This window comes from Rousettus aegyptiacus, unplaced genomic scaffold (assembly GCF_014176215.1).
Source record: "Rousettus aegyptiacus isolate mRouAeg1 unplaced genomic scaffold, mRouAeg1.p scaffold_m13_p_4, whole genome shotgun sequence".
Classification (NCBI taxonomy): Eukaryota; Metazoa; Chordata; class Mammalia; order Chiroptera; family Pteropodidae; genus Rousettus; species Rousettus aegyptiacus.
This window is the reverse complement of record NW_023416307.1, coordinates 125,892,692-125,912,442: the sequence shown is the minus strand read 5'-3', so window position 1 is coordinate 125,912,442 and position 19,751 is coordinate 125,892,692. Positions and strand designations below refer to the sequence as shown.

Sequence of the window (19,751 nt, the reverse complement as noted above, 5' to 3'; positions counted from 1 at the left end):
AGACCCCTCCCCCCAAGGTGATTTTTGGAGTAGTATCAGGTGATTTTTGGAGTAGTATCAGGTGATTTTTGGAGTAATATCTGAGCTGCTGATTGAGTGGTCAAAGTGGCCAAACTGATGCAAATCAGACTTTTGGGATGTCTGCTTAGCCTTCACTGAGGGCCACGACTGCTGTCTCCATGAAGAGATCACCAGAAACCACTACCAGGCTCTCCCTCTTGCCAGCAGCTCTAGTTGACAGGACCAGGGGGGTGGGGACCTGACTCAGGTGGGCCAATTTCTTTCTCATAGGAAAATGGAATTGGGACTCGGAGATTATAGCAATGCTGGGCTTCTGGTCAGAATAGCAAGAAAAGTTGGTCTTCAGGGTGAAGCTATATGGGTTCCTGCTATCCTTTCAGCTGGTTTCAGGCTTTCACCAAGTCTGACTGCCACCCTGCCTGAAGCTCCAAGGATCACCTACAGATCCTTATAACAATCTCCCGCACCTCCACTGTTTGGTTTAAGCCAGCTCTAATGAATTTGTTACTTGTGACCAAAGGGGCCTGACATGTGCACAGAAACAGCACAATAAAAGCATACAAAAATAAACATGTATTCCCTGCTGCCCCCTCACTACCCATGTGCGTGTGCTCGCGTGCGCGCGCGTGCACACACACACACACTCACACATGTCCGGCGTTTGAACCAAACTCTTTGTAATTCCATGTGGTCCCAATGGAAGATTCTTTGGAATCTGTTTTCCGGAATCCACTTGCGGAAACTTCAGCTTTCAATTCAATTGGGAACAGCAGTGGTTCCCTGATGTGGCTCTATGGCTTCATCAGAATCACCTGGAGGAACTGACTTACAGATATACGTACATAGATTGCCAAGCACTAGCCCCAGAGAGGCAAAGCCATCCAGTTTGAAGAGGATTCTGAAATCTGTGCTTTATAAACGTTCTCCATGAGATTCTGATGTGCGTTGAATCTACTGGAACAAGGCTGGTCGAATTAATGTAATTTAGAAATTCCTCATTTGCCTTTTTTAAATGGAGGTGGTGTCCCTATCAAGTCTGGGAGATGGATAAGAACCTAGTCAGTGGTCACACAAAATATAACACAGTGAAGTTCAGGCTAGTCAGAGCACATGTAAACAAGCACTCAGGCCAAAGGGACCTTTCCAGATTCGCTGCTTGAGCTGGTCAAATGAACCAGATCAGTTACTTTGCCTTCTTAGCTCTAGACACAATCAAAAAAAGAAAAAGAAGAAGAAGAAAAAAAAAGAGTATGTGTGTGAAGCAACGAATGTACCTTTTATTTTAGAAACAAAAATATCATTTCTGACCCAACAATAGCCGGATCCCTGTGAATGAAGTGTTTGCATATTTTCCTGTTTTAACGGTTCTAGTATAAACAGCTCAAGCCCAGGCCTGATTGTCAGTAGGTCCTGAGCAGCCCAACCAGAGTGCTGGAAATGACTTCTTTAGCCCTGAGAACCTGGACCCGGCTTAGTGCCAGGATTCGGGCTTGTGTTTAACAGAAGCGATGGGGTCAGGAGTTGAGGGAGAGGGCAATTGCAGTGTTCCCCAAGACCAGAGCTAACGCCAGAAGCAATAGCAGTAGCAGCTGCAGAGGCAGTAGGAGCAGTAGCTACCATGTATTGAGGATTTCTTTGCACAGGCACCAGGCTAAATGATGTAATTATTTATTTGGATCCTTAAAAAAGTTCAATGTAGTAGCATTATTATTCCAGCTTTTCGAATGAGGTTCAGAGAGGTTTAGCAGCTTTTCTGAGGTCACACAGCTTTTAAGGAGGAAGATCCAGGATACAAATGAAGGCTTTTTTGACTCTCAACTAACCAAAATGTTTACTGTGGTTACCTGGTTGGGAGTGAGTGGGATTACCTATACTTTTTGGTTCTTTTTTGAGCATCTTAATGTTTTATTTCCCCAATTTTCTTCGATTTGAATTGTCTTTGTAAATAGAGGAAAGGTGAAAATGTGTAGTCTTAATATATTGCGCTGGAAATGCACAGGTATGATTATTGATTCATTTTTATCCCACCTTGGATTTCAGCAGGCGGAAGTGTCTTCTGGCCTTACTGCTCAAGCCCTATTTCAAGAGCGAAGATGGAGGCATCTTGAACCAGGTCTGTCACGACTAGGCAGGCTCTGAGCAAGGCCCTGTACTGTGCGGGCCTGGGACCAGCTCCTCCTAGTCCTTGAGGCGCCTTTAATTTGGTTGGGGAAGCAAGTGCACTGCAAAGAGTGGAGGCAGCCAAACGCCGAGGCGACTATTAAGTGGGGTTGGAAGTCTATGGGGGGCAGGGAGGACAGGGTTTTCTGGGAGCTGGCCTTGACCCATGGGCCATCATGGGTCAATGCTTAACCAGTGCTATGGTGCTGAGAGTAATGGGGCCTGAGCGCAACATGGGGCTTCCCCTGGAGTCCCCTGAGTTCGCCAGTGGCCTGTGGGAAAGCGCCTGGTGGACGTCTGCGGGTTGCGGCTTTCCACGCCCCGCCCCTCTCCTCCCTGAGGGTCGGTCCTCTGGGAACCCGGGCAGAAGCCTGAGATCAGCTGGATTGACAGGGCGGAGCTTTGGCTCTCTGAACACCCCATCGGTCTGAGCACCTGGAATTTCTGAAGCCGGCGGAGGCAGTGGCCAGAGATTAAGAAATACGGGAGTCTTGGCAGTGTTTGAAGGTGCGACAGCCACTTTCAGGATCCAAGGAGAGTGGAGTTACCCACTCTGCTGTGTGGTGTGGCCTTGCCCTGCGCGAGACCCTTTCGTGGGCGCAGTGCCTGGAGCTAAGTAAGGGAGACAGCAATGATGTGGTTTAGTGCCAGCAGAGGGCAGTATTGAGGCTGTGAGGCCCCAAGGAGACTTCACTGCACAGCGGGCTCTTTTCCAGCTCCCAAGCTCTGCCGTGTGGGGGAGACCTTGGAGCCCGGAGAATCGCGACCTCAGTCTGCAGGAGCCGGGCGCCGTGGTCCAAGGGCACTGGTGAGATATGCTCAAGCTACAATCCTCACGCAACCTCAGTCTCAGAGTGTGAGGGCTTGGGACCAAGTACAACAAAATGCCCCAGAGAGGAAGCCAGGAGGAAAACTCAATACACACAGGGAATATATATATAACAGATTCCAAACGTGAGGGAACCTCTTTAATGATGCTGGTGAGAGCTAGGACAGTCTTCGCGTCTTTGGTGAGAGAAGTCAGAGGCTAGGAGCCGGATGGCTCAGAGCATCACTCAGGTGAAGTGGTGCAAGCAGGGACCTAGCCATCTGTGCTGAGGGCAGATGGACCGTGGTCTAGGGACCCAGACACAGCCAACTGGGGATTCCAATCCCGATTTTGGTCAATTCCTGGCTGTTGAATTTGGGGCAACTCACCATACTGCTGTCACCTCTGACTAATCCCTTCTGTAAAATGGGCACAGTGGGCTCCGGTCTTGTAGGGTCGATATTGATTCCAGACAGCAGAAGCTCAATAAAGTCAAGTATCATTCATTCCTCTGGCTCTGGCACAACACCAGGTTCCTGGGTTTGCCGCTGTAGCGAAATGATTCTGTGACCGCACGTTTGCTTGGCGTGGCTGCCTTGGAGATGCAGGCTCGCCAGGCTTTGGAACCGAGGTGCGGGTGCTCTTTCCAGGCACTCCAGAGAGTCCCGAGTTCCCTCGCTCTGCGCAACCCGGTCGCCAAACTCCAGAAGAGCGCACTATCAACGAATGAACTGAAACCCGGCACCCGGCGCTTTGGGTCTCGGAGCAAGCCCAGCCAAGAGCCGCCGGAAGCGGGGTCTCGGCCTGCCAAACAAGCCAACCTCGGAGCCAATCAGGCAAACACATCTACGTTCAACAGCGGGCGGGGTCTTTGGCAGGTCTCAGTCTCCCACAAACTGTGTGCAAACAGACACCCTTTAACTTCTCTTGGCTTGTCTCCCCATCAAAAATTCGAAAGGAGAATGAGCATTTCCCAGGGTAGTTGTGAAAATCGTGACTAAAAACTGTAAAGGTCTGTGTAAATGGGAGGCGTAATTACTACTCACGAGCACAGCGCACGAACAAAACAAATGCAAGAACAGTGTACGAACATGTGCACACGCACATCACGCATGTGTAAATGTGTGCGCCTGTCTCCCTAGATGCACACCAAATATACACACATATGCATGTACATACACACGGTTATGGGACGCCCTCGTGTGAACCCTTGTGTGAAGATGTGTGCACACTCTGCACTCGAATAACGACTGTTTGTGACTGGAGGCAGAGTGTGCACACTGCTCAGCCGACCCGTTTCTCTCGAACTGGGTCAGTGTCTCCCGGGGAAGCAGGGTCTCACATGCCGCTCCAGGGTGCGGGGAAGCCCGGATCCGGTCAGCGCCTCGGCGCCGCCCGGCGTCTTTATCTTTCATCTGCCGGCCGGTGGGCAGCTCCAGTTTCACTGGGGACCAAGATCCTGGAATCGGCTGGAGGGGCAAAGGGCGAGAGAAGGAAGAGGTGGAAAGCGCTCGGTACAGGCGAGGCTGCAGGGCCTCACTCCCTGGGTCTGTCGCTTTTTCTTTGCCTCCCCAGGTCGCGTCCCCAAGGCAGATTAAAAAAATAAAAATAAAGAGGCCTTGATCAGTTCACGGAAGGCGGCTCAGGACCCCTAACCACAGAAGCCATCGTGAGGGCAGGCCAGCTGCCACCGACGTGGGAAAATATGCGGGTGCTGCGTGGGCCAGGGGCCGCAGGGCACCACTTGGTGTGCGTGGGAGGCGCGCCGCGTGGCTGCTGGAGGTCTCTGCATCTCCGCACCCGCAGGTCGCCCGGCCGGTCATCCCTCTCTTGCTTTGGATGGATTCCGAGTGGCACAGCACTCTCATCACCTGGGTGTGTCTGCGGAGAAAAGGACTCTGTGTGTGTCCTGGGGAGACGGACGTCAGGCAGAGAGTGCCGCGGAGGCTTGAGTTCCGTGGCGATCCGCGTTTCTAAATCACAGAGAACAGTAAGATCGGCTCACAAAAGGTCTCCCGCCATCTCCGCAGACCCGTTTCGCCGACGGGAGAGCATTATGCAGAAAATTTGAGGCTAAGGGCTGAAGGCGTCTCTGCGAAAAGGCACAGAGGCGCAGCAGCGACGGACACTGCACGAGTTCGGATCCTGTTGGGCAACCGAGCCCAGCGACAGCGAACGCGAGTCGCAGCGAAAGTTGCGCACAATTTCACTCTGAAGACCAAATCAGGAGAGGTTCGGTGGGGATCCGCGGCCTCTCACCCCTGGGAGCCTTGAAATAGGAAAATGTAATGCTGGTGGGAATTGGGTCAAAGGACTTTAGCGGCAGAAGACTTTTAAGCCACGTTGGGACATGGGGAACGGTGCCTCAGTTGGGCCTGGGGGCGGGGAAGCAGCCCCTGTCCTGTAGCCCCTGTTCCTGCCGGCCTTTTCGAAGAGGCCGATAAGGATGGCCCCACAGCCCTCTCCCTCGGGAATCCACAGGGCTCTGACCCGGCCTTTATCTCGGCGCGGTCAGCAGTCGTGGGGGCTTCAGGAAAGAAGACAAAGGAGCGGTGTCACTGCGGGCAGGGGCTTGGTTTCCTGACTGGTCGCACTCACAGCCTTTAGCGGTCGTTGGGGGGAGATTAAAAAAATGTGTCGAATTTCCTTCCCCCATATACAAACAACGACAACAACAACAACAACAAAAAGCAAAAAGCATTTTCTCCCTCTCTCCTCATCCCGAGACAGGAAAGTTTTCTGGGATCCTGCCCTATCCTTTTCTTTGCCTGCTTAGAAAAGTCATTTTCTTTTGTACAGAGAGGAAAATCCGGGGAAAGGTTTTGTTTTATTCGGTTTGATAGCATTTTTACTAAGGACAACAGGATCAGGCTGAGTTCCCAACTTGAGAGAACCGAGTTGGTCTCCTGGAGCGGCGGGGACTCAGGCGGCCTCTGCCCTGTGCGCTCGGCACCTCTGGGGGACGATCAGGGCCTCCTGCCCGCCCTGCTATGAGGAGCACCCTGTGCTCAGGCGGGCCCAGTCCTTCTCCCTGAATTTTGTTTAGAGTTGCCAGGAGGTGCCCAGTCTGCGCCTGGGGATCTGCGCTTGCAGCGCCGCCAACAGGCCTGCGGACTAGGGGATCCGGCGACCCCACAGTCTTCGGAGCTGCTGGCCCCACACCATCCCGCTCCCACCCGCGGGCGGCGCCTCTGCTCGCTGAAGCTCTGCCCAACCCGCTTCCTGCGTTTTCCCCTCATGTTTCCCGTTTCTCCACAAAGACCGAGGGGAGCCTCTCCCAAGAGCTGACCTCCACAACCTCCCGCCGGGTGGCTACCTACTGCTTTTCTGAAAAAGGGAGGGGAAAAGTTCAAACAGTCCCGCTTTGCGCAGGGAAGCTCTAGAGGGCGGCAGGCGCCGGCTCAAGGGCCTAGAGTGGCGGCTGTGCCTGGCCGCAAGCGCCAGCCTGGATCGCTGTCACTTTGCAGGTCAGCCGCCTTTCTCCGAAAAAGGAAAAACTCGTATAGCGGAGCAGAGTGCCTTAGGAGAAGCGAGAGGACGATTTGAAGAGACCTGAGCTGGGGTACTCTCCGCAACGGTGACAGGATGCACCTCATTCCTAGAGTCAAGGGGATTGGGCAGGGTGGACGAAAGTGCTTGGGCCCAGACCTGGGAACGTGATCAGTGGTCTGGGCTCTTGGGGCTCACAGGGGTGGCCATAGCCCCTGGGTTAGAATGTCAGAGCCCACAGGGTTATTACCAAAGGCATTTCTTTCTTTCCTTCCTTCCTTCCTTCCCTCCTTTCTTCTTTCCTTCTATAGGGGAAAGAAAACCACCTACTATAAACCAAGCACTTTGACATTAGAACATTTAATTATTGTAATAACCCTGAAAGGTATATATAGTTCTATTTTATAGATAAGAAAACTGAAATTCAGAATGGGTGCTTTGCCCAAGATCACACAGTTATTAAAGGATGTTACTGGGCTCCATACTAGTTCTTCTGGACAGGCACCTGTCCTTGCCCCACCCTGCACAAGTCACATCCTTGGGGTCACATGGTCCCAGAACAAGCTTGTCAGAGTATACCATTGAGCTTAAGCCTGTGGGGCAAACAGCCAACACAGAAGTTCCCGGGTACAATCTGCTCACCTGGGCTTCCTTCGGCCACGCTCCCCCTTCACCCACTAAGCTCTCCCAACATTGGCAGCAGCGCCTGTGCCACTTGGAGAGCCCAAATGGGCAGCTGGGCTCAGTGTTCTCAGATATCTCCTTAAAATTTCCAAGGCTGTTTGCACCAGTTAGCTGGTTGACTTGTAGTTGTCCCCTTCTCTTCTTAAGACCTCAGGTTTTTAAAATGTAAATGAAGAGATTTGGGATTACTGGGGTACAGACACTCTTTTGAGATGGAACCGAGCCTTCTCTCTAAAAAGTAGAAAGTTGATAGGCTACTTGGTTTCAAGAATCCTGAATTTCTGATTGTCCCTAAGGCAGAATTGAGGCAGACATGAAGGTTGCTTCCAACTGTTTCATGCCTCTGGTCTTCACCATACAGTGGGATCCTGGTTCTATCCCTTCCTACAGGTCCTACAGCCTACTCCAAGATGCAGGAGATGCTCTGTGGTCAGTAGGACAGAAGGTAAGGTCATCACCAGCTTAGCTCCAGAGTGAGGGCACCACAGGACTCCTAAGCCTGACCCAGAAGTTCCTATGCTCCAAGTCTCCACTAAAGGAAGAGCTCATTCATGGGCATACTGTCTTGGGGCTGACCTAGTTTCCCAGCCCATCTTCTCCTGCCCCTCTGGGGGCAATTAGCCCTGGTCCGCCCCTCATTTCCACCCACCACTAGGGGGCTCCTCGAAGCCAGGAGCCGCAGCCTCTGCTGGTGGGAGGCCCAGACAAGGACAGGAGGGCACCTAACATCAGGTGAGAGTTCCTGTGCTCCATGCCCACCCAAACTGGAACTGCAGGGCAGTGAACTCTTTACTTATACAAGGCAGAAGCAGGCTTGGGACAATCTCTGAAGCAGAGTATGGGGCCATTCTCCTAGATCCCCATCTCATAGTCCTTTGGTGTGTGTACTGTATTGGCAAAGATTTCTCTTGGGTCCCCCAGAGAACAGGACAGCCCTCCCCCCAAGACTGCTAGGCAGTCTTAGGGGACAGGAGTATCCAAGAATTGGTGTGTAAATGTGTGTGGGGGGTTCATCTTGTCAGTGGTTTGAGGATGTTTATATACATACAAGCGCATGCATAGTCCTCATTCAATATTATGTGTAGCAACTCATTATCCAAGACATGCAAATGTTGGTTGGGCATTTTTATCAAACTCTATTTATGTTGTATTTGCAGTACACCATGGCAAACACATATACATATACTCATGTGGTCTGGCCATCTAGACCAGACTGTATATACTAAAGTATAATTGCTATATATAAGAAACTCTCTCAAATACTTTTGCCTTCACTTAGGGAATTCCTTAAGTCATCTTCTCTGACAGAAGCTCAAAAATGCAGAGGGAGAGGAGAGAGAGGAAATGAGAGATGAAGAAAGTCAGCCATTGCACTGAACTTTTAGCACTGGGGGTAAATGAGCAAACGATACAATTTTTGAGAACCCCTCCCCCCAAGGCTGGAATTAGAGAAAGATATCTTCCTGTGGGCATCGATGGGGATTTGTCTCTCTTCTCTCACCTCTTCCAATCCCTGTGTAGACCAGGAATAATACTACACTGATTCCCTCATTTCATCCTTTGTACTTGGTGAGGCTGCCGCCTTCTCCCTGGCCTTGGGTCCCTCTTGTCTTTCAGTTCTTGGGGCCAGAGAGAGGCTCTGTTCTCCAGTGCTATCCTATGCTAACTTCCTCATCTCACTGGAGGCGCTGCGTCTCTGTTTTTCTGCTTGGGATAGTGCTGAGTGTTAGCTTCAGAACTGAAAGCTTCAGTCAGCTGAAGCAAAGGCTCTGTATGTATTATCTGTTATCATCCAGCAAGCCAGGATTATATACCTATAACACAACTGTACACATTATATACCCAGAACATAACTGCACACATTGCTAATGACTTATGAATGTAACACACACTGTAATTCCAGTAAGCACTCCCTGAGTACTAGCCATATGATTACTACAATGCCCCAAATATACGTCCTCTTTGAAGGTGAATGACAGACACACATACCTCCCACCCTGTCACCAGAATATGACTTAAACATTTACAGCAAGCACAGACTACACAACTGCCCATGGGATACATGTTCACACCACAGAAAGAGCACAAACAGACAAGCATGCAGCAGTCCACTTTCTTTTCTGCACCTCCCCTTCGTCAGCCAGACAAAGGCGCAGCAAGTTGCTAGAAGCACCAAGACACCAGCCCTGATCATCCTCTACGGCTGCTCACCCCTGCCGAGCCTCCCTCTCCAGCCAACTTTTTCTAGACCCTGGCTCTGGCAGGCTCTTATTGCTGTCTGAGAGTGATGCTCCTTGGAATCTCGATGGCTATTAACTTCCACCCTCCTGGGATGCCTGAGGGAGGGTTGGAGGCTGAGCTGGAGCCACTTAACCTCAGGTCCAACTACACATAAATGGGGGATCCCATTTAGACCATCCAGGGCATGACCACCAGTATAGGATGAAGTGGAAGGCCTGCACCCCCACCTTGCGCAGCCCCTTCCAACCACTGGTTGGCTTCGACCTGCAGCCACTTCTGTTCAGGGTCAGAGTAGGGGAGGTGAGGGACACACGGCTGGGGGCAGGGTCCTGCCTAAGCTGCACCCCAGTCCCGATGAGGGCTGGCTGATGCATGTCATCTGATGGGAGGGCAGAAGACTGACCTCCCCTAACCTGCCTGGGGGCACCAGGGCTGCAGCCTGGTCAAAAGCCCCTGTGCTTGAGTGGAAGCACCGGTCTTAATTCGTTATTTGAAAAGTCTCGGTAAAGGAAAAGAAAGAAAAAAGGTTAGATTTTTACAGTCATGCTGTATGTTCACCCCTTTCTGATACTCCCAAATTTCACATGTATCTTGAGGTAAATGAATTCTGATTATTAAAAATAATAAGTCATTCCAAAAAGTTACATTTGTATAGAGGTTTGCAGCTTACTGAGCATTTTCACCACCAGGATTTTATCTATTTGGAATAAACTTTTGACCAGAAAAATTTTTGAGTATGAGGACAATGTAAGGAAAACAGCCCACACATCTAGTCTGGCTGTGTAAGAGGTAAAATACAAACTTGCGTGGGTGCAAAAACACAATAAATCCTACCTACGATCGCGCCTTCTGAACGAACGTCGGCAGATAAAGTCTCTGGTGACATTAAATAGCGGCAACAGACAAGTGATGACACAGAAAACAAACAATCCCTAGGAAAACAAGGCGGCGGCAACAACCACAAACGCCCCCCACTCTGGCTGCCCTTCATCCGTGTTTATTTGAAAAGGGATACATTTTTGCCGAAAACCTCCCTCTTTTAACTAACGGCTGAATAAACTTAGGCGCGACAGAAATAATATTAAGTCCGTGTTAAAAGAAAGAACAAGAAATTTATTCGGAAATTGACAAGACAAAACAACAAAACAACAAAAGTGCTCTAGTTCTCTCTAGAAATTTTGGTCCTCCAAACGGCACATTACAGAACAACCAGGTCTAGAAGTTTCGGGCCGGCCGGCTCCAGGACACAAGCCTGCCTGGTCCGACTGCTGCCAGGTTTCACATTTCTCCTGCCCAAGGTGCGAGAAGCAAGACGTTTGAAAAACAAAAACGGGCAGAGGACAGGCCGTCCCCGCAGCGTCCGCTAGGCAAGCCGTGATCGCCCGACTCGACACTCGGGGCTTGCCTCGGAAGATCCGGGGAAATTTGTTTTTGATTTTTTTAATAGGTAGAGGGGGACCCCCACCCCTCAATTCGTAGAGGAAATCACCTTTTACTGAGCATATTCTCCTACCTCTCTGAACACAGCTTTCTGAAGGCCCGACAGGAATTCTACTTCAAATCTCCTGGAAGAGAAGATTTTTCATGTTTTGCTTTAGCAAACTCCAAGGCCACAATACTTCGCGGTTTTTCCCGGTGAGTTTTTTCCTTAACAAAAAAAATTTTAAAATGTCATCTAAACTAGCTCTCCTGATTTTTAAAGCAAAACCGTAGCCAGCCGCTTGGGCCTGGAGGGGCCCGAGGCGCCAGGATGGAGAGCAGAGGAAACACAGCCTCTCTCCGAGCCGGGATGTGGTGTAAAGCCAGGCGCAGGCTGTTCGGCTAGTCGGCGGGGCCCCCTGCTCGGGCCCAACCCTCGCCCCGCCCAGTGGACCCCGGCAAACCGCTTCTGAAAGGCTCCAACAGGGTACGCGGAGTAAACACACGTTCGTCCCTTTTACTGGCAGCACAGGGCTCGACGTTGGCCCAAACCCGCGTTTCTAGGTACGGACTGCGCGGCAGCCGGGCGGGCAAAGCCGAGCGCGAACGCACCGACCTGTGTGTGAGAAAAGGCCCAGCGGTCTGCGCCGCCAGCGGCAGGCTGCACCTCGGCCCAGGCACTTCCTCTGCGCCGTGCATTTTGGCATGGGGTGCCCAGCCCAGATGCTGGGGCGCCGAGAGGAGACTAGGCCTGCAGAAAGCGCGCGGAGAGGCGGTCTGCAGGCAGGAGGAGCGAAAGGGCATAGAAGGTAGGGAGGCGAGCACAGCAGAAGCAGAGACAAAGAGGGGAGAGAGGAGCCGAGGGGAGCGAGGAGGCGCAGAGGGGCCGCGGGCGCTGGCTTAGGAGGTGGCCGCAGCGGGAGCGCGGTCGGGCTGGCGGCGGCGGCTGCAGCTGAGGCCGGCGTCGCGCGTCCCTGCATCCTCGCATCCCGCGTGCGCTGGACTCTCAGAGATCGAGGCGCGAGTGCAGCGTGCCGGTCTTGCTGTCGTGGTCCCAGTAAGAGCAATGCATCATGGCGAGCTCGGGCTGCCGGGCGCAGGCGAACTGCAGGCCTGGTGCGTTGGTGGGCGCGGGTGCCGGGGGCGCGGCGGTAGCGGGGCTGGCAGGGCTGAGCTGGCCCGGGGGCGGTGCGGCGGCCGCGTGGTGCGGCGGGGCTGGCGGGGGTGCGGCCGCCGCGTGTAGATGGTGTGCGTGCGGGTGTGAGTGGGGATGCGGCGGCGGCGGCGGGGGCGCGGCCGGGGGGCCTCCTAGGCCGTTGTACGAGTTCACTACGCCGGGAGGCAGCGCCATGCTCTGCACGCGTGAGTACGGCCCGTACGAGGCGGCCGGGCCCGCTAGCCCCTTGACCACTGCGGCCGCGCTGGGGCTGCCAGGGCCCGCGGCCGCCGCCGCTGCTGCGGCTGCTGCTGCGGCCGCCGCCATCTGGCAGGAGGCGTATGGCATGGGTGAGGGCGGTTGCGGTAGCGGCCACGAGTTGTTGAGGAAGCCGGACTGCAGGTATTTGGGGGGCGCCAGGTAGCCGTAGCCGTCGGTCCCCGCGCCTGCCACGCCGCAGCCTCCCGCGGCTCCTCCGGCCCCAAAGAGCCCCTTGCCCGGCTGGAAGTGCGCGGGCGGCGGCCGGAAGGGCCGCTTCATGCGGCGGCGGCGCCGGTAGTTGCCCTTCTCGAACATGTCCTCGCAGGCCGGGTCCAGCGTCCAGTAGTTGCCCTTGCGCTCGCCGCCGCCCTCGCGCGGCACCTTGATGAAGCACTCGTTGAGGCTGAGGTTGTGGCGGATGCTATTCTGCCAGCCCTTCTTGTTCTTCTCATAGAATGGGAACTTGGCGATGATGTACTGGTAGATGCCGGACAGCGTGAGCCTCTTCTCCGCGCTCTCGCGGATCGCCATGGCGATGAGCGCCACATACGAGTACGGGGGCTTCTGCGCGGGGTCGGGCTTCTCCGGGGCTGTCGCGGCGCCGCCGCCGCCCTTGCCAGGGCTCGGCGGCAGCGGCGCCTCGGGCTCCTTGGCTGCGCGGCCGGTCTCCGGGGCCAGCAGGGCCCCCGCGGCGTCCTCAGGCTCGGGGTAGCTGGCCATCATGACAAAGCCGGCGCGCCGCGGCCAGGCAGCCCCTGCTTTTTTCCGCTGGCGCTGGAGCGACGCAGAGTCCGGGCGCAGAAGGACTCACGGCAGAGTCTTAAACTTCTGGAGGTTGCCGATGCCGCTGCGCTCGCTCCCTCGCTCGCGGCCTCTCACTCCTCTTCCCCTGGGGAGCGGCCGGCGGGAGTGGAGCTCAGCCTCTGGCCATGGGGAGTCCGCCCAACAGAGAGGGGCTCCGGCCCCGCCGCCCCTCCCCGCCAGGCCAGTCCCCGCCTCGGTGGGTTTTCTTCACTGCGCTCTTCCCCTCCCCCAACCCCCCGGTTTCCCGAGGTACGACCCGCGTCTCTGGCGGAGTTGCCTCCCGGAGTCCCTAGTGCGCCAGGAGCCTCTCTCTGTTCTGATTCGTATGGGCTCCGCCGAGTTCCGCTTGCGTCAGGCGCCTTCGCCCCTATAGCGGGGCGGCCAGTCGCGCACGGGCGAGTTCATCTCCAAGTCACTTTTTGTAAACGCCCCGCACAGCCCGGACTGGCCTGCCCCCTCCCAGCGAGCTTGGGGGCCCGGCGGATAGCCGGGCTCACGTTCTCAAAAGCCCTGGAAATCCGCCGGTCTCGCTCTACGGGGTCGGTGCTCGCTCTGTACAGTCGGTGCTCGCTCTGCGGGGTCAGTCCGCACTCGGCCCTGTGCCCAGAGACTTCGGGCCCTAGCGAGAAGAGGCGCGCCAAGCCTCCTCGCAGCTTTCAGGTGAAAGAAAACGACTCCTTTGCTTTGCCCTTTGCTGCTGTCTCGGGGCTAAACTTCTAGCTCGGCGCTGGGGGAGGGGGTGGGACGCGGAGGGGGACGGACGGGGGTGGGGTGGAGAGAGCTGCGCCGTGGCTTTGGGAAAATCAGCCGAGAAACGCGTGTCACTGAACGAAGAATCCTCGGCCTGGCCCGTCCCTTGCACTCAGAGGGACTGGGCCGGGCTGGGGCTAGGGAGAGGATCGCCGGGAAGAGGCCGACTGAAGCACCTCCGCCTTTTCTTGCGCAGTCCCAAGACCTAAGGACCAGACCCCTCCGCGATTGCGCGCTGTAATCCTACGGGTTGGATGTGTGTTTTAACCACACCAAGTAGACTCCACTCTGCTCCTGCTCGGACAGGGCGTGAAGGTTGCCGCCGTGGGGCTTTGGGAGACTGTGTCTGTGCACCGGTATCACATCTGTAATTCAGGGGGGGGGGTCTGTCCTTGAGACACGTGAGATACCAGCTGCCCAGGTGCAAGTGTACCAGTGCAAAAACACAGGTATGCACGTGTACAAGGCGCGAAGTTTATGGGGTAACACTTATAGATGTGTAATGGTATATGTGTATCACGTATCTGAGTAAATGTGGCTCATCTTTTTCCACTCTCCTCCCCTCTCTCTTAGTTCTTTCCTTCCCTTTCCCCCTGCTTTTCTTTCTCAAGTCTTCTTGCCTCCAATGCTGCCAGTGTGTATATTCTATCATAAGCTTGGGGGTGGGGGTATAGGCTGTGAGAGAGGCACTTGTTTAAATCTCTCCTGACAGACATTTGTTTTGATCTTTCTCTAGGTTTGAAGGGTAAGTTCTCACCTACCTTCAGCAGAAGTCTGATTGGGACCCAGTTACATCTGCATGCATGAAGCTTCTCAAGGGAAGTCAGCGCTGGCCAAAAAGTCAGGTGTGCCTTTTAATAGTTAATTTAGCCTTGAGAAAAAGTCTGAAACCATAAAGTGTGAGAAAGATGGCCTGTGTTTTGAGTCCTCATTCCTCAAACTTCTTGCTGCTGATGGGGCCAGAATTCTTTGTGGAGGAAGGTTGACTGAATGGATGTCATCCAGGTGTTTGTTAGTGATTGGCATGTCTGGAGTGGTTGGCCCAATACCTGTCACCTCCTCTTCCTCCCAGGCTGTCCAGTCTCTGAAGAATCTTGAAGATCCCTTAGTGGCCTGTGGGCTCAGCATCCACAGACCATCTGCATGTGCTGCCTGCTTCGCACTCAGGCCTCTGATCTGAATTCTGAGATTAAAGGAAAGGAGGACAGGGTTATGGTGGCTCTTTGGAATTCAGCATCTTGAAGATGACTCCCGAGAGGTCAGCAGGGTGGCCTGGTCTGACCACCACAGTAAGAGGGAGCAGGGCTCTCCTAAACTCATCTCAGTAAATACCCTTCTCTACCTACCATTGAAAATATCTCAAAGTGGCTTGCTGGCTTTCTCCCACTGCTCCCAACATATACAGCAGTCCAAGCGAAGCTTCACACCCTTTGTGCCTGCTTTCTGACCAAGAGTGCAGGTGTTTTTCTTTGTCCTCGCTGCATGGGTGCCCAGGCTATGGGTGGGAGTTCAGTGTGGGCTGCTGCAGATGAACTTCAGTGCCCATTGTCCCCTAGGGCCTGGGCAGGGAGAAAAGCAGCGGAAACTGGGCCTCACCCTGGGGGGCTACTCTCTCCTCCCCTTCTTTTTTTCTGACCACCCAGGCTGGCTCTCTGTCCCTCTCTTTCCCCCTTGCAGGCATTTCCGTTTCTGGCCTTCAGCAGCCAGGTGTAACAGCATTGTTGTGTGTGTCATCACTTCCCCGAATTCCAAACTAGGCTCCCTTTTCAGCCTTTCAAGGAGTGTGTGTGTGTGTGTGTGTGTGTGTGTGTGTGTGTGTGTGTGTGTGTGTGTGTGTGTGTGTTGAGGGGTGGGGATAAAGGAAGGAGTTCCTCTAAAGGATTTTCTGAGGTGAAAAGAAGGAGTCCTTCTCTCCCCAGGTATTGCTCTCTTTAGGAAGCGGTGGGGCGCTCCTTGGTTTACTTCTCAAACCTCCTGGGCAGGCTGGGGAGGGCCCCTCTCCCCAGCGAGGTCGTAATACCGTCCGGCCAGGCAGGCCATGCCGAGGTTTGTGTGGGGCCCCAGAGCCGTTCCTTCTCTTCGCGGCATTGCAGCGACGCAGGGCCCCGGCTTGGTGACCTCCGGCGGTACCCACCTCCAAAGGCCAGGTGAAGCTCCTGAACTCTCCGGCCCGGTTTCCCAGGGCCCGCAGCTGCAGCTCAGGAGACGCGGTGCTTCACGACGGGCTTCCCGCCCGAGCGCCGCCTGCGAACGCGGGGCCAGAGACCCGCCAACGGAGCGCCACCTCCGCACCGCCGAGGCTCCGGCAGCCGGCTCCGGCAAAGCATTTGGCTCGAATGGAGGGAGACACGTTTCTTCCCGCGGCTCGGAATCCTGCAACAGCCGCGGAAGCAGCCCGCACCTTCGGACCGGCGGTCAGACCGGCCAGGTGAGCAGGCCGGGTCCCAGAGGCAGGAAGCGCTGGCCTGGTTTGGCCTGGTTCGACCCGCCCCTCCGCCAGCCGCCTGAACCATGTCCTGCGGCTCTCTTTGCGGGCGGGGCTCGGAACCCACCCGGCGGAGGTGAGGCACCGAGCCCGCTGCAGCCCTCTCCTGTGGGTACGGCCTCTGCAGCGCGCACGGTGGGAAAAGGGAAGTCGGACTGTGTTTCTTAGCACATCCCCGCACAACTCCACACCTCCACAACTGTCAGCGCTACCCGGCCCCAGCCACACCCCTAAGGACTCCAGGCCCCTCTACTCAGGTCACATCCCTCCATCCATTTCTGCTTCAGTCAAACTCATATCCCCTTCAGTTCTTCTTTTCCTCACTACTCTCTCACACTCACCTGTTACATATACTAGTTCACATTCTACACACCTCGTTGTAAAATACATCAATCTGATGCCCAGGAGTCTAAGCGTCATCACACACACACACACACACACACACACACACACACACACACACACGTATCTCATGACACAAAGTGACCTCTTGGCTCCATGTCTGCAAGTCTGACTTCCAGAAGCCTGTTGATTCTCTGATGTCTTTGGCCTGTGGTTAGGATGACTGAGCAGCCACCTGAATGTTCCCATGGTAAGGTTGCTGCTCAGAGTTCTTTAGAGATGTTCAGGTAGAGTATACCCTCGATGCCCTTTAACCCACACAGGCCACTTACACAGGCTTTATCTGTTTTATAGTTGAGCTCACTGCTGCAGTGACAGGCTGCAGCCTGAGATGGTTGCATGGTTCTCTTACACACTCACAGCCACAGGCCCCAGGCCAGCCGGTATTATTCTGCCTGGCTGGGATTAGCAGAGACACTTACCCAAATATGTGCTTAGGAGAAAGAGTGAGAGAGAGTAGGGAAAGAGAAAGGGAGGGACTGGGAGAGAGAGAAAAGAGAGTCAGAGGCAATGCCACTGCCCATTCAGAATGACAGCCTTTTCCAGTTGCTACCTTATTGAATCCCACACACCTCACCCTGTGGTGGCTGGGCTGGGAGGCAGCAGACTAGTGTTTTGGGCTCCTCCTTACCTCGTTGATGTTGGGCCTCTAGTCTGTCAGCACCTCTTTTTCCTAAGGAGTGTGTGCCCTTCTCTCTGCAAGGCAGACTACAGGGTAGTGTAGGCCTTTCTCCTGATTGAGCTTAACTCAGGGAGAAAAGGCAGAGGGGCTGGTTTCTGGGCTATGTGAGGACCTCCACTCTCCAAAGATCTCTGGGATGCTCCTAAAGAAAGAATTATAGGGTAGCAGGAGCTGTTGGCCAACTTCCTTTGGTATCCCATGGCCATGACTCTCATAACCCAAAGCCATTTTGTTCAGTCATGAACAGTGAATACCCTGCCACTCAGATGCAACACATGCTTGAGAGTGTGATATATTGTTGTTGCCTTTCTCTACACTCAAATTGTAAGCCTTGATGGGCAGAGACTGTCCTCCACTTCTCACTCAGTGCTTTCCCTGATGATGGGCTTAATGCATTATGGTGGAATTGGAAAATGACTGTTCCATAGAGAGAATTGTGAGATGCCACTTTCCTTGTAATGAAGCTGATATTTCCAAGAAAGAGACTGCAAGTGGGGAAGAGTGCCTGGACCGTGGAGGGTCAGCTCAGAATCCAAAAGTCCTCTGCCATTTGGGGCTCTCTACTAATTATGGCTGCACAACCATGCTGCTGAGCTTTAGGCAAAGACACAGGACACCTTTTTAATTCCCTGATCATAGCGAAGACCTGTCTGAAACATTCAAACTAAACTTTACTAGAAATAGTTTGGCCCCTGCATCTGTGGCAGCTGACTTGCAAGGTGTAAGGCCTGCTCTCTGAAGCCCCAAGCAGGCCCATCAGGGGATGACTGAGAAAGGCCCATCTTGGTCCTACTCAAGTTTCCTTCCACAAATGGACACTGTCTAAAGAGCCTCCATGCAGGAGGGCAGTTTTAGATGCCTAGCTTTGATGAAGTCCAGAGGAAGAGAGGGAGAAGGGCTAAATTTTGTGTTATGTACTACTGGCCTTCTGAAGGAGGTGTCCTTCATGCCAAAAGTTGTGTGCGTGCGTGTGTGTGTGTGTGTGTGTGTGTGTGTATGCTGTATAACTTATGTATGGTAAATAATATGCATCTCAAGTGTGTACGGCTTAATGTATTTTTATGTGTAACACACCATGTAACCACCATCTTAATCAAGATATGAAACATTAACATTCTGTCACCTCAGAAAGTTCCCTTATATCTTTCCCTTGTCAATGCTTATGCCCAAAAGTAACCCATATCCTGATTTCTAGTGCTATAGATTAATTTACCTGCTTTGAACTTCATATAAATGGGATACATATCTTGTACCTTTTTGTGTCTGGTTTCTCCTGCAGAACATCTCTTTGCTATTCATCCCTTCTTGTTATGTGTGTCAGACGTTCATTTCTCTTTACTGCTGTAAATATTCCACAATTTGCTTATCCATTCACTTACATCTTCTGATGGACATTTGTGTTGTTTCCAGTTTGGGGATATCATAAATAAAGCTGCAGTCAACATTTTTGTGCATGTCTTTTTGTGAAGAGCTTTTCATTACTCTTGAGTGAGTGAGTACCTAAGAGAGTAGACATATGTTTAGTTTTAGTAGATATTGCCAAACAGTTTTTCAAAGTGGAGGAGCAAACTACAGTGCTAGACAGACAGACATACTGTAACAGAGACTTTTCCTTATGGATAGCATCCCCTAAAGACCACTGTGTAACTCCAGCTGTTATTATTTTTATTATCATCATTGTCATTATCATTATAAAGGAACAAAATAGCTGTCCTTTATCAAGCACTTGTTTTGAGCCAGGGACTTACATGCATTCTCTCATTTCATTTTTCTGACAAATCTATTCCCATTTTATAGATAAAGAAACTGAGGTTCAGCGACATTAAGGAACTTGCCGAAGGCCCCAGCCAATAAGTGGCAGTTTGACTTTGGAGCCCTGAGTTTCACCTTCCTGCAAGGCCAGGAAGTCCTTCCTTCCATCAGACCAAATCTAGCTGCTGTTTATGAGACCCATTTCCTATAACCTCTGGTTCTTCCCACATGCACTGTCACACCCAGACTTGAGATCTGTGTACACACGTACTCACACAGCTTTTCTCACAGCCACACATACTTACTGGGAAGAAGAAGAGCATGAGGCCAATTCAGTGAAAACCTCAAAACTCGCCAAGCCCTGGGCTCAGAAACCTAATGGTATTCTTTTCAGGGAATTTGCAGAAGATTGGACTAGGGAAGAGTTTGTTTCTGGAAGCTGCAGAGAAGAATTCAGAAGCCATCCTTTACTGGGACAAAATAGGCATTTGGTCCTCCTCCCAAAAAGCTGAGCCAAGCCCATAACCACGATGCTTAGAGGCATCAGTCAGGAGTACCCTCTATTTGCAGGGCTTATACAGGCATGCTCATCTTCTCCTAGAAGGAAATGACAGCCTGGAGATGGTGTACCTTGCTT

General features: G+C 53.1%; 2 protein-coding genes across 6 annotated transcripts; one reads left to right on the top strand and one right to left on the bottom strand.

The window, feature by feature from the left end:
- Nucleotides 1-10,495: 10,495 nt before the first annotated feature.
- Nucleotides 10,496-13,444, bottom strand: FOXL2 (forkhead box L2). 2 transcript variants are annotated; one of them, XR_001597653.2, is made up of 2 exons: nucleotides 10,917-13,444; nucleotides 10,496-10,692 (listed from the first exon to the last, which is right to left on the bottom strand). XR_001597653.2 is itself a non-coding variant. In XM_016151211.2 (1 exon), the coding sequence occupies exon 1, from the start codon at nucleotides 12,960-12,962 to the stop codon at nucleotides 11,829-11,831; it is 1,134 nt and encodes a 377-aa protein (XP_016006697.2). In that variant the 5' UTR covers nucleotides 12,963-13,444; the 3' UTR covers nucleotides 10,496-11,828. The 2 variants fall into 2 exon arrangements, 1 of the variants encoding a protein (XP_016006697.2); XM_016151211.2 differs by having other exon boundaries at nucleotides 10,496-13,444.
- On the top strand, nucleotides 11,554-18,799 carry LOC107513963 (translation initiation factor IF-2). 4 transcript variants are annotated; one of them, XM_016151213.2, is made up of 4 exons: nucleotides 13,593-13,703; nucleotides 13,990-14,242; nucleotides 14,530-14,638; nucleotides 15,887-18,799. In XM_016151213.2, the coding sequence occupies exons 3-4, from the start codon at nucleotides 14,593-14,595 to the stop codon at nucleotides 16,444-16,446; spliced, it is 606 nt and encodes a 201-aa protein (XP_016006699.2). In that variant the 5' UTR covers nucleotides 13,593-13,703; nucleotides 13,990-14,242; nucleotides 14,530-14,592; the 3' UTR covers nucleotides 16,447-18,799. The 4 variants fall into 4 exon arrangements, with proteins under 4 accessions (XP_016006702.2, XP_016006699.2, XP_036075633.1 ...); XM_016151215.2 differs by having other exon boundaries at nucleotides 13,634-13,703; nucleotides 14,100-14,242; XM_016151216.2 differs by lacking the exons at nucleotides 13,593-13,703; nucleotides 13,990-14,242 and adding an exon at nucleotides 11,554-11,631.
- Nucleotides 18,800-19,751: the final 952 nt, after the last annotated feature.

Bases quoted from the DNA above. Each gene is read 5' to 3' on its own strand.
- LOC107513963 (XM_016151216.2), top strand. From the start codon at position 14,593: ATGCATGAAGCTTCTCAAGGGAAGTCAGCGCTGGCCAAAAAGTCAG. The intron at 14,639-15,886 runs GTGTGCCTTTTA...GCGGCATTGCAG, and splicing joins AGCGCTGGCCAAAAAGTCAG to CGACGCAGGGCCCCGGCTTG.
- FOXL2 (XM_016151211.2), bottom strand. From the start codon at position 12,962: ATGATGGCCAGCTACCCCGAGCCTGAGGACGCCGCGGGGGCCCTGCTG.